General features: G+C 47.0%; 1 protein-coding gene across 1 annotated transcript in view; it reads right to left on the reverse strand.

Moving 5' to 3' along the window:
* Window positions 1–11295, reverse strand: part of Cmtm4 (CKLF like MARVEL transmembrane domain containing 4) — a 39255-nt gene extending 27960 nt beyond the window's left edge. The window contains exon 1 of the mRNA XM_038312562.1: window positions 10929–11295. Coding sequence (XP_038168490.1) covers window positions 10929–11114 — 186 coding nt within the window. The 5' untranslated portion in view covers window positions 11115–11295. The remainder of the gene's footprint in view (window positions 1–10928) is intronic.
* Between the last annotated feature and the right edge of the window lie 1830 nt (window positions 11296–13125).

Below are 13125 nucleotides of genomic sequence, written 5' to 3' on the forward strand. Positions count from 1 at the left end.
CCAGTTCATTCACTTGCAGGCCTGGCAGATGGGGCTGGGGGCCATGCAGTGGCAATGTGTTACTGAGGCTACTGAAGGGGAACGAGGGCCTTCCAGCCGGGCTGGGGTGGGTTTATATGGAGGGACCTTGAAAGGAAAAGAAGCTGGGTCAGAACTGGGAGGCAGAACCTGTGGTGTTCACTATAATGGCTAATATTTACCAAGTACTGCCCACAGCTAAGTGCCAGGCTCGGTATCTTCTGTTCAGCCTTTGCTGGCAGGTAACCCTCTCACCTGGACATTTCAGATCTCACACAGGTCACTCAGGCCCAGCAAGGCCAGGCTGAGGCTCTAAGGCACAGTCCTACATACAGGCAGTAAGCATTTAATGTTTGTGAATTAAAGGGACCAGGGATAAACAGGAAATCTAGAAGAGGGGGCTCGAGACCACCAAAGAGGCTTGTCAGCACTCAAGCTATGGAGGGACAATGTTTCAGGCTGGAGGAAAGGGGTGGGGACATATAGAATCAGGAGCGCCTAGTGAATACTGGTAAAATTGTAGCCCTCAGCCCCTTCAGAGCCCGGGATAAACTGAACAACTCTGAAATGGAGTAGAAAGGTTACTAAGTAGTTTCAGTAGTTTACCTGATGCTATGGAACCTGCATATTTCATCTCTCCGAGCTACTTTACAACTGCTTAAATTGTACGGAACTAATTTGCTTAACTGAAAATGATTTCTGTGTGGCGGACAAAAAGCTTGAGTGGTTATCTGCTGCTGTGGAATAACCCTCTGTACACTGTGAAGATTGCTCTCATTGTTAATAAAGAGCTGACTTTGTAATTCAGGAAGAAGGAACGAGAGAGAGTGATCTTTGAATTTTCCCTTGAACAATTTGTAACAGTTTATTGATTTCCTCTCTAATAAAATGCTTATATTCTGTAATAAGCATCATTTTTTTAAAAAAAATCCTTTAAAATTAACAATCTTTAATCCTAGCACTCAGGAGGTAGATGCAGGCGGATCTCTGTGAATTCAAGGTCAGCCTGGTCCATAGAGTAAGTTCCAGGATAGCCAGGGTTGTTACACAAAGAAACTTGAAAAAAAAGAAAAGAAAAGGGGAGAGAGAGAGAGAGAGAGAGAGAGAGATCTTAATTCAGAAGCATGGATAGCCAGTAATGGTGGTGCCTGATTCCTTGGACCCCAAAGGCAGGGAGGCTAATGGAGTCTATTGTCCCTTGTCCTCACCAGCAATCTCAGGGGAGCTTGGGAGATGAACCTCAACCACAAAGCATTTGCCTGCATGCCTGAGGCCCTGGGTTTGACTCCTAATACCCACCAGAGCAGATGTGTCATAATGCTTTTTCAGTTATTCTGCTTATTGTTACTCTCTCTGTATGCATATATGTGTATGTGGTATATGTAAGGGATGCTTGCATCTGCCCCAGCTCTCATCCTGAAAGTCATGGGACAGTTTTCAGAATTTGAGTCTCTCCTTTCATAGAGGGACCCTAAAACTGAACTCAGGCCATCGAGTTTGTGTGACAAGCATGTTTACTGACTGAGCTGCCCCTGCCAGCACGCACAGCTATTTATTGATTTTGATCTACTCTAAAGTTATGCAGACAGGTCTGAATCTCAAGTTATACACACTCACAAACCCCCGGGCGTGCACAGCTGAAGGGGTTTCTACAGAAAGAGCCCTGAGCCTAGGTTTGGCGCTCTCTCTCTCTCTCTCTCTCTCTCTCTCTCTCTCTCTCTCTCTCTCTCTCTCTCTTTCTCCTACTGAAATCTTTGAGCCTTACACTGTTTTTAATAGCTACACTGGAATCAACGGGAAACCACAAAAATGAAGGCTTCCATTGCGCTCATCATCAAACTGCAGTGGCAGCAAAGAAATCACCCAGAACTGCTATAGCTGGATGAGACTGACAACCGTAGGTGTTTGTTACCTCAGTAATTCCCAAGCTCAGCCAGTCCTTTCAAATCTGTGAAGGGCATGAGTATGTGCGTGTTTGTGCTGTTGAGGACGCGCCACACCTCCAGCCTCCAGAGACAAATCCTGAAACTGCTATTCTTTGCTTTAAATCAAGTTTTAAAGAGCCACCATGACTCTAGCCTAACTCTTGGCGTAGGCATCCACTCGACCCTGAGGGGTACCAGGGGACCCCATCTTGGCAGAGAGGAGCAACTCCCTCTCGAAACACAGTTACCAGAAAGCAAAGAACTCCAATAATAATTACAGGATCCCTGGTTTTCATTTTACACTTCTCTAAGCGAACGGCTTAGCAAAGCTTCCTATGGTTTCCCCAACTTTTACAAAAATCTGTCTTATGAGCAAAAGCTTCTGCTTCCCAGGAGCAGCAGACACCCTATAAATTATAAAGTCATCACAGTGCCATTTTATCTCCATACTTCCTCCCCAATAGTCTCCACTCAAAGCAGATCCTGGCAGCTTATTTATAAATATACAATAACCTTCCCTTATAAGTTCCTTATTTTTAAGTACCTTGACCTTATAAACTCTGCTGAGTGACAATCCATATTTCTCCTCTTTCCTCACACAATAGTCACCTGCTCATCCAGTGCCTCGTGATGCACCAGGCACCGGGGAAACAGTGAAAAACCTAAAACAAAAACTTATCCCCCCGGGGCTGACAAAGATTTAAGCAGAATGATGGGGACACCAAGTGGGGCTGTCCTCCAGGGACTGGGGGAAGAGAAGGGCTCTCAAGCAATAACCTACAGAACGGAGCCAAGAGGGCATTTTTCACAAAGGGAATAAGGGCAGAGGAATAAACCCAAGTGCCAAGACTAAGGCAGGAGAATGCTAACCAACATGCTAGCTAAGGACAGGAATATATAGCTCATTGGTACAGTGCTCACCCAGCCCACTTGAGGCCCCGAGTTCCACCCCCAGCATCTCCAAGTCAACAAGAAGGTAAGCAAGGCTCTTGATCAACACAAAATAACCAGTATTAGAAAAACTCCAGTCAAAGGAAAGAATGTACCGTATTATGCTTTGGTTTATATTATGCTAGACTTGAAATGTAATTAGTGCTCATCCCTCCCCCACTTCTGACTTCAATTCTTCATTGGTGAGAGCCTCATGCTACAGTCCTGGTAGGAAGAAGAGGGGGTAAGCAGGCTTGTGTAGGCAGGAGAACATGCCAGAGGGGCGGGTGGCAACCTGTCTTTGTAACAACCCATTCTCATAGAAACTGATCCAGTCCTTGAGCAGAGAACTTACAGGAAAGAAGCAATCGCCATTCACAGTGTTCTGCATCCAGGATCCAAACACTTCCCGCCAGACTCCATCTTGCCACACTCTGGCATTGAATGAAAGCCACGACACCTGGGACTCAGGAAGATGCATGCAAACTCCACCCTGTTTCTCCTTCTGGGACTCTGAGAATTGTCAATATGTCCTGATTTTTCATCAGGAACACAGTTCCTCTAGGGCTGTCAGGACTGGGCCTGGTAACCTGAGGGATGCCATAAGGACTTAATGAGCTCACAGCTGCCAGTCTCTGTACTGGAGACCAGGGACATACAGACACCTTGCATAAGTTATGGGAGGTGTTAAACGAGTGTGTGTGTGTGTGTGTGTGTGTGTGTGATGTTTAGCAATGTAAAAGGATTGTTATTCCAAGTGCACCCCTGGATATTTAACAACAAAAACCAGTAACAATTCAGAAGCAGCATCTAGGCTACTCGTGAGGACATTTACTGATGTGGTCATACTAACAAGCAAACAACGACAAAAAACCTAGAACCCAGAACTACGGGCTTTGTACAGAGGTGCTTATACAGCCTTTCAAAACAGAAATTCCAGAACGGGGAAGATGGTTCAGTGGGTAGAACACTGGCCACACAAGCGAGGGCCAGAGTGTGGCTCCTTAGCAGGCCAATGCCAGCGAGAGCAGTGGTGTGGCTCCGACGGGACGCTTGCCGGCCACGTAAATGCCAGGCAGGCGGGGCCATCCACCTGTGATCCCCACACTAAGAGGAGAGGAGATCCCAGAGCAAACTCTCTAACTAGACTAGCCACACTGTTGAGTCGAGGTTCAGTGAGAGACCCTGCCTCAATACACAAGATAGTCAGTGATCAGACTCTGGCATCTACATGCATACACACGTGCACGCAGCACACACACATGCACACGTTCAAGTGCACACACAAGATCAAAATTTCCAAGAATCTGCCCATTTAAGTCTGTCATACTAGGATGATATTTTTTCAACTTCCTTTAAAATAACAACATTTGCTGGGCATGGTGGTGAATACCTTTAGCCCTGGCACCAAAGCAGAACAAATCACTAAAATAAAGCTACAGTTTAATTAACTATATTTATTAAAGATGATTCCTTTCAAATAGAAGTTTCCCATTAACTTAAGTGGTATCAGCTACAAATATAGAATGCTTGTTTTTTATGGAAAAATGTATTTTGTTGCGGTAGCCCTGGCCAGCCTAGAACATGATATGTAGACCAGGCTGGCCTCAAACTCAGAGATCTGCCTGCTTCTGCCTTCTGAATGCTAGGATTAAAGGTGTGCTACACTATGCCTTGCAGGAAAATGTATTGAAAAAAATGTAAGCTTCAAGTTTGTTCAAGTGTTCAGTATTTATTATCTAAGTCATTCTCCCCAAAGGCCTCCAAATTATAATGGACAGTAAAGGGAAAATTGCAGATTATAGCTGATTCATTAGCTTTAAAATTAATGTGCACTAAGGTGGAGCTGGTAGCAATTATTTAAAAAATATTTTTAAATATTTATATGGAGGTGTATGCAGACAGCAGCGTGTGTGTGCAGATGTGTGCATTTGTGTGCAGAAGACATCTGAGACAGGATCTCTTATTGTCCTGAAACCTGCAGATTAGGCTGGCTAGTCAGGGATCCCCAAGGATGAGACACCTCCTAAATGCTGGGACTACCAATGCACACCACCACACCCAGGTTTTTGGTTTTTTTGTTTTCCTTTTTTAAGTAGTTTCTGGGGAACCTCAAACTCAAGCTCTTTGCTGACTGAGCAATCTCCATATACATATGAAGATATTATACATATATATATATGTATATATATATATACACGTATATATATATACACACAAAAACATCAGTAGTTTTTAAGAGAAAATACTTGCATGTAGTATAAAATTCAAAAGGAACAGGGAGATATATAGAGAAAAAAATCTCCCTGCCACTCAAGGTCTCAGCCACCCACTTTTCTAACTCAGAGAAAGATCAGAGATAAGCTGTTGTCTTGGTCTAATCACACCACTATAACCAAGTAATCTATTCTGGCTACAATATAAACAATAAAAAATGTATTGCTTACTGCTCAGGAAGCAGCAAAGTCCAAGATCAAGGTTTTGGTGGATTTTGTTTCCAGTGAGAGCCTAATTCTTACAGATGGCACCCTGTATGCACCCACATATAATGGAGGAGGCAACCTTTGACCTTTCTTACAGCAGACTAACACTATTCCTAAGGACTAAGCTCTCAAGGCTTCCCAAACCTTTTTTTTTTTTAAAGCCCAGGCTATCCTCAAATTCCTTTTCCTCTTGCCTCAACCTCCCAGTGCTAAGATTAAGTAAATACCACCTCACCCTGCTAAGGCTGGCTCCACTTCTTAACAATCTCATTAGGTATAGGATTCCAGTATATGAACTAGGGCTGGGGTACAGCATTCAGACCACAGCAAGTGCCAACAGGCTTCAGTGGTTTGGAACAGGAGTGACAGTGAGCCTAGGGCTTTGCAAATTTACAGTGGCCAGGCGTGAAAAGCAACTTTTTAGATTCTCAGGCATGATAAAAGACACAAAGTCCATTCCTAAGGAAACTCCCTCCCACCCCACCCAAGACATACACACCTCTGCCCATCACCACCCTGGAGCCACGCTGACTTTCTACAATTTTAGATTCAGCTTTTCCCCATACAAAATAATCTTGCTGAGTTGGGAGGTGGTGGCACCCACCTTTAATCTCAGAATACAGGAGGCAGAGGCAGGTGGATCTCTGGTTTTGAGGCCAGCCTGGTCTCCAGAGTGAGTTCCAGGACAGCCAGAGCTACACAGAGAAACCCTTGCTGGCTTTTTGGTATGCATGAAGACAACAGCTCTCCTGTCCATGATGCAGTATGTCTGTCCATTTGTTCAGTCACCTACTACAATTTCTTTCTCCAGAGATTTGTAGTTTAAGAGTGGATGGAGAGCCACACCGTCAGCTTCCCAGCTAAGTATTTCCTTCTTTTCAGAGTTAGCAACTGGTTTGTTTTTTGTTTTTTGATTTTTTTGAGATAGGTTTCTTTTTTTAATTTTTTAAATGATTTATTTAACTTTATTTTATGTGTATTGGTGTGAAGGTGTCAGATCTTGTGGAACTGCATTTTCATACAGTTGTGAGCTGCCATGTGGTTGCTAGGAATTGAACCCGGGTCCTCTGGAAGAGCAATCAGTGCTCTTAACCGCTGAGCCATATCTCCAGCCCTAGGTTTCTTTTTTTTTTTTTAATTGATTTTATTGAGCTATACATTTTTCTCTGCTCCCCTCCCTTCTACCCTCTCCCATGGTCCTCATGCTCCCAATTTACTCAGGAGATCTTGTCTTTTTCTACTTCCCATGTATATTAGATCTTAGGGTCCTCACTGTTATCTAGGTTCTCTGGGTTTGTGAATTGTAGGCTGGTTTTCTTTGCTTTATGTCTAAAAGCTACTTATGAGTGTGTACATATGATATTTGTTCTTTCTGGGTCTGGGTTACCTCACTCAATATGATGTTTTCTAGATCCATCCAACTGCCTGCAAATTTCAAGATGTCATTGTTTTCAAGATAGGTTTCACGGAGATCCGCCTGCCTTTGCCTCCCAAGTGCTGGGATTAAAGATGTGCGCCTCCACCGCCAGCTGTTAGCAACTGTTTTGCTATTTCTTTTCTCTTTTGGTGAGACAGTTTCACTCTTCAGCACGGACTAGCATCAAATTCATGGAGATATTTCCACCTCAGCCTCCACACACTGGGATTACTTACAGGTGTGAGTCACCACACCAGGCTTTTTAAAATTTTCAATTCCAATAATTTATTGCTAGAATACAGAAGTATGGTTATTTTTACATGTTGATTTTATATCTGATAACCCTGCTAATTTACTCACTAATTCTAGCTTTTCTACATATTGCCAGATAATTATCCATCCACCTATCCATCTCTGTAGCAGTCAGAGCTTCTGAATCCTGTTGAATATGAATGAAGCACACTGCCTGGCTGCCGTCTTGGGAAAAGCATTTATTCCTTTCCGTTAAGTGGGAAGTTAGCTACAGCGTTTTCAAAGTCCGTCTTTTCCAGGATGAAGCTCCCTTTTCTTTTAAGTTTGTTGACAACATTCACCAGAAAGGGTGAACTTGGGGTTGTGAGATGTCACCCGACGACCTTCATCCCATCCCTGGAGCCCACACAAAGGTAGAGGAGAGAACCAGCTCACAGAGTCATCCTCTGACCACACGGATGTTCACCAAGAACTGGATCTTGCCAGCAAGTTCCAGAGATTTGCCTGTCTCTGCCTCCCCAATGCTAGATTTACAAGCACAAACCGCCATATTCAGCTTTTTCGATGGGCGCTAAGGATTAAACGTACAAGTGAGTACACCAATTCTCCAAAAAAGAAGACAACCAAGTCTGTCCCAATTAAACTTCAACTGGCCCAGACCTTCTAGCATAACTGTGGGATCTGGGACTGATAAGCTCTACACAGTAGCTACAGCCAGTGTTTATCACAGGTGAAGCTGTGTAAATGTAGCTGTTTAATGCTACATGTAGTTTCTTTATGTTCCCACTGGGCTTTATTGAGAATCCAGGTTTGGTTTCGTCTGTTTTACCATCACAACCCGCAGGTCTCCAGAGAACAATAAAACAATCACTGACTGTACGCACAGGCTTGAGGGTACACACGGACAAGGTTGCCCAGCAGGTAAGAGACTTTATAGCGCCCAACCCTGAAATGCAAATGTTCAGATTTGCCTCTGAGTCACCTAAGAAAGCACCTTAGGTTACTTTAACTCCTTAATCCTTACAATTCCTCAAATGCTCAGTGTCATTTTCTCGCACAGTATTATTACCGAGGAAAGGGGTGGGGCGGGGCTTAGAGATTTCAAGATCAAAGATCCGAGGTAAAGGTAAAGTTTATTCTCTCTCTCTTAAAGGGGAAGCAGCCTTCTGGTTAGGACAGACACAACAGCCACCACCCATCTAATGGCTTCCAACGTTTTTAAAAACAGATTTTAAAATGTGTACTTATGTGTATGAGTGTCAGCCTGAGTATATTGCCACCTGTGTGGCAATGAGGCCAGGGAATGGCATGGGATCCCCTAGAGCTACAGGTACAAGCAGCTCTAGACAAGAGTCACCAGACGCAAGTGCTAGCAACTAAACCCAAGTCTCCTCCTGCGTGAGGTTTCTAATACTAAAATAATATATGCAAGATCATCTGGGGAATCTTGTTAAAAATTAAGTTTCAGAAGGTCTGAATTGGCTGATGCTGCAGAGGCCTAGGGTAGTAGAAACGCTGGACCCCATGTTGGAAAAGCAGGTATCTACAGGTTTCCTTAGGCCTCACATCACAATGTTTATAAAGACTTTTTCTTTTTTTCTTTTTCAAGACGGGTTTCTCTGTGTAGCCCCTAGCTGTCCTGGAACTCACTTTGTAGACCACGCTGGCCTTGAACTTGAACTCACAGAGCTCTGTCTGCCTTTGCCAGGATTAAAAGTATGTGCCATCATGCCTGGCAATATACTAAGACTTTTAAAAGCCAAATTTTACTGAAGTAAAGAATTAGTACTTTCTTGCCGGGCGGTGGTGGCGGACGCCTTTAATCCCAGCACTAGGGAGGCAGAGGCAGGCGGATCTCTGTGAGTTCGAGACCAGCCTGGTCTACAAGAGCTAGCTCCAGAACAGGCTCTACAAACTGCAGGGAAACCCTGTCTCGAAAAACAAAAAAAAAATTTAAAAAAAAAAAAAAAAATTAGTACTTTCTTGTTTGTTTTTCCAGTTTACATTTAAAATCTAATTCCTTGGAGTTTTTTTTAATTTTATTTTGTTTTGTTTGTTTATTTTATTCTGAGGCAAGGTGGATCACCCTGAAAGCCCTAACGTTTACCAAGGCTGAGAAGCCAAGGGCATAAGACCATCAAACTGACACATCATTCAAGCGGCCTTTCTTGACCACGCAGAATCTGCAGAGCAGACAGAGCAGTTAGAGATTTCAAAGGCTGGGCCCTAATGTCCTTCCACAAGAAAAGAAAATCCTACCACACAACCACGCCTTTCCAAAGGGGTAAATGCCACCAGCTCCAGCTCCTGCTCACAGAGATAGCAAAGTCCGGCAGTAAACTGATAACCAAGGTTCAGTGCAAACCACTCCATCTCCATTCTGAAAGACAAGTTGAGAGTTCACGGGGCAAGCTCTATTTACTTTCAAAGGCCTAGTGAGTAAATCAGCACGGCCCTTGACTAGGCCCTGCAGTCCACCTGGCTCCAAGTGCAGCCCTGCCCTCTTTTTCTCGCTTCTGATGATCTGTACCGTAGGCAACCATTGGCTAACTTAGGTGCCTCTTTTAGAACAGGATTCCATACACCCCCACACCTATATTCTCTTTGCTAACAGCAAAACCTAGCACAAAAGCAATAAATCCTCGAGAACATTCCAGATTACTGGATTAAAATTGGTTTAAAATTTAAAGATAGATAATTTGTTCCGCTTATTTCTCACTAAAGCCCTTCAAAACTATGGATCAGAAGACCGAGCCTTCCATACAGATGAGAGAAAACCCTCCACGATTCTACAACCTACAAACACTGGGACCTTTATTTAAACGGTGGCCACGCATGATATTTCTCCCCCCGCCCAAAAAAAAAGGCGAACACATACACTCAGCTAAGCACAACAGGATACTGAAAGAAAATGCACGCATATACAGCTCCGTGCAAATGGCTTCTCTGGCGGAGAAGTCTATAAAGTTTCGAGGCCTCGGTGGAAGGCTAAAAGTGACAGTGAGTAGGAGGGGGAGCGAGGTTTTTCTAACCCGGACCGTAACCTGTCCACAACAGAGATAAACCAAAACCCAGACAGACCTGCTACAAAACCACAAAACAGAAACAAAACCCACAAGCCCCTGAATCAAACACTCTGGAGGCTAAAATAAAATAAAATAAAAATAAGAGGACTCTGAGAAATGTGCTCTAGAATGCCTAAGTACAACTGCAAGTTCCTCCTGTCACCTCCCATACTGGCCGCCCTACCAGAGTGACTTAACTCTGGGTACCAATTGGGCAGTCCCAGCCAGTGCTGAGTGGAGGACTACGGGATGCTAAGGAGGGATCAAACGTCCGCAGTAAAGACTGGAGGCTTTATGGGTAGATCTGGACTCCCCCACTGCATCTGGGCTACATGCCTCCATTCAACAAATATTTATTGAGCGTCCACCATCTGCTGGGCACCCCGCTAGGCGCCAGGGAGGAAACCATGCCACAACCCCCGGCCTCTCTGTTAGCAGAGAACCGTCTGGGGTTACACGAACCGGAAAACCTGCCACAAGTTGCTAAGCACAGTAGTAGCCAGGGGATGGCACGGCCCTCGCAACCGGCTCCGCGCTCCAAGCTCGCGGATGAAGCCGGGAGGGCACAGGTAGGCCCCGGTGCAGGTGTGCAGACACCAGGAATCCCTGAGGCTTTGGAGCTGCAGAAGGCAGGCTCCTGCCGAGGGCGCGGTCCCCAGAGCAGCAGGAACCGCAGCCCGAGGACCTTGGAGAGTGGGGTGCGCGGAGCGGGGGCCGCGCAGCTCGAACTTGGCTCGGGCCCACCGGGCCTGCCCCCCGCGGCCGGGTGCGGGGAAGGAAGGCGCGGGCTAGGCCGCCGACCCGCCCGCCCGTACCTGGAGCCCCGCCTGACACCTACCACTTGGGCGACCTTGAGGCGGCCGAACGCACCGCGCAGGTAGTCGGAGTCGCAGCGCAAGCCGGCCAGCCCGCGGCGCTGGCTCACCGGTTCGGTGGTGGGCTGGTACGGGCTGCTGGCGCCCGAGATCATGGAGGTGCTCGAGGCCTCGCCCTCGAAGCCGTCCAGCTCCTCGCCGCCCCGCATGCTGCCGCCCAGCGCGGCCGGTTCCCCCAGCGCCAGGAGCGGGCGGATTCAGCGCGGCCGCCGCATCGCCGTCGCCTGACCACCCCGCCGCCGCCTTTGCACCCGCCGCCCTCTGCGGCCGCGGCTCGGTCCGCTGGGGCTCGGCTCCCGCCGCCTCGGCAGCGGAAAAGGAGGGAGACGGGAGCGGGCGCTGAGGGAAGGAGGCGGGAGCCGCGCGCCGGCCCGGAGGGGGTGGAGACTGCGGCCGGCGCGGGGAGGGGCGGGGCGCTGAGGGCTGGGGGCGGGGGTCGTCCAGGAGAGGAGGGGCGTCGCAGGCTGGGGCGGGGCCGATGGGCCTTGGTCACGCCCCCACCACGCCCTCACCTGCTGGGCATCCAGCCTGGACTCCGGCGGTCACCAGCTGCCCTGGCTAGGAGAGGACCGATGGAGCAAAAGAGGGAAAAAGTGTGGAGAGGATGGAGTTTGACCAAGGAGCTGCGGAGCTGCGTCCTCCGTCCGCAGCCTCAGAATCAGCTTCAGAGAAAGTAGGATCTTCTGCCGGTATTTTGGGGGACTTCCCTGTGAAAACTATGCTTGGGACTGGAGAGACAGTAAGGAGGTTATGGGCGCTCCTGTGGCTCACAAGAGTGTCTGACCCCCTCTTCTGGCCTCGACAGGCACCTGCATTTACATGCACATACCCTCCCTCCCCACCCCCACACACAGTCACACATCCACATAAAAATACCTTTGGTGGATGGCTCGATGGGTAAAAAAGACTTGCCACCAAGCTTAATAACTCAAGTTTAATCCCGGGGACCCACATGGTGAGGGCAAAGAATTTAGTCTCTCAAGCTGGCTCCTAATCTCCACATGCACGCCCCCACCCCCACCCCACACCACCCCCACTACACACACTAAATAAGTAAATGTAGTAAAGATCAACTATGTCTCCTCCCAGTACCAGGCACAGTGCCCGGTCCAAGCTGGACCGGACTGCCACTGTGTGACACGCAATAAGGAATAAGTGTGTGAGTTCCCACACTGGGCACCCAGAGACAAGCTAATTCTGTGCCAGAAGTACAGTATGCAGGGGTGAGAAGCCCGGGCTATGGAGCCTGCAGAATCCACACAACCCATGTCAGTTTAGGTTCTGGAGCACACAGTAGGCCCTTAGCGACTAATACTAGTTTCCTTTCTTGGCTGAGAAGGGTTTTGCTACCTCTAAGCGACAAGCTAGGGGAAACGTCAATTTTGCCCTGGAGGCATTAATTATAGGCCAATTTGTCATTCACGTGTGAAGACTAATTTTAAGCTTAAGTAAAACACTGACTTTCTAAGAATTGTCACTTTGACACTGAACCTTCCAGCACTCTGCCTCCTCTGCTCTGGGCCCTGGGGAAGGCACTTGGATGAGGTGTTATTACTATTTCACACAAGCAGAGACAAGTGCCGGAGCAGGAGTGGCTTGTCCAATAGCACATAAGCAATCTTGAGTAGAACACAGGTTCTAATTTTTTCCAAAGGTGAAATACTGAAATTACTTGGCTTCCCAAATACTTGGGGACGGGGTGGGGGAGACGGGACTTACTGTAAGCTAAGCAATATGCTAAGAACTGAGGACAGGGACATTGAGAAGGCTCAGTGGATGAAGGTGCCTGCCACCGATCCTGACCACTTTTGTTTAGTTCCTGTGACCCACATGGTGAAGGAGAAAACCAATTTTTGCAAGTTGTCCTCTGACCTCCAAAAGCATGCACCGGAGTCCTACCATCCCAAGAATACATGTGATAGCTTTTTTTAATTTGAAGGCAAACTCTACTCTGTCTTAAAAATCCTACTGAAATGACAGCTACAGGGATCTCCTTTGCAAAGGGCATAAAACCACAAGAGACAAAGAATGGGGAAGGAGACACTGACGACAAAAGACTGGAAGCTGAAAAACAAATACGCAAGCAGTAAGTGATGCAGCACATCTAAGAGAACAGAGCTCCAAGCTGGCAGTGCGAAAGGCCGAAAGGCCACCGAGGTT

The sequence above is a fragment of the Arvicola amphibius genome, chromosome 15, assembly GCF_903992535.2.
Source record: "Arvicola amphibius chromosome 15, mArvAmp1.2, whole genome shotgun sequence".
Classification (NCBI taxonomy): Eukaryota; Metazoa; Chordata; class Mammalia; order Rodentia; family Cricetidae; genus Arvicola; species Arvicola amphibius.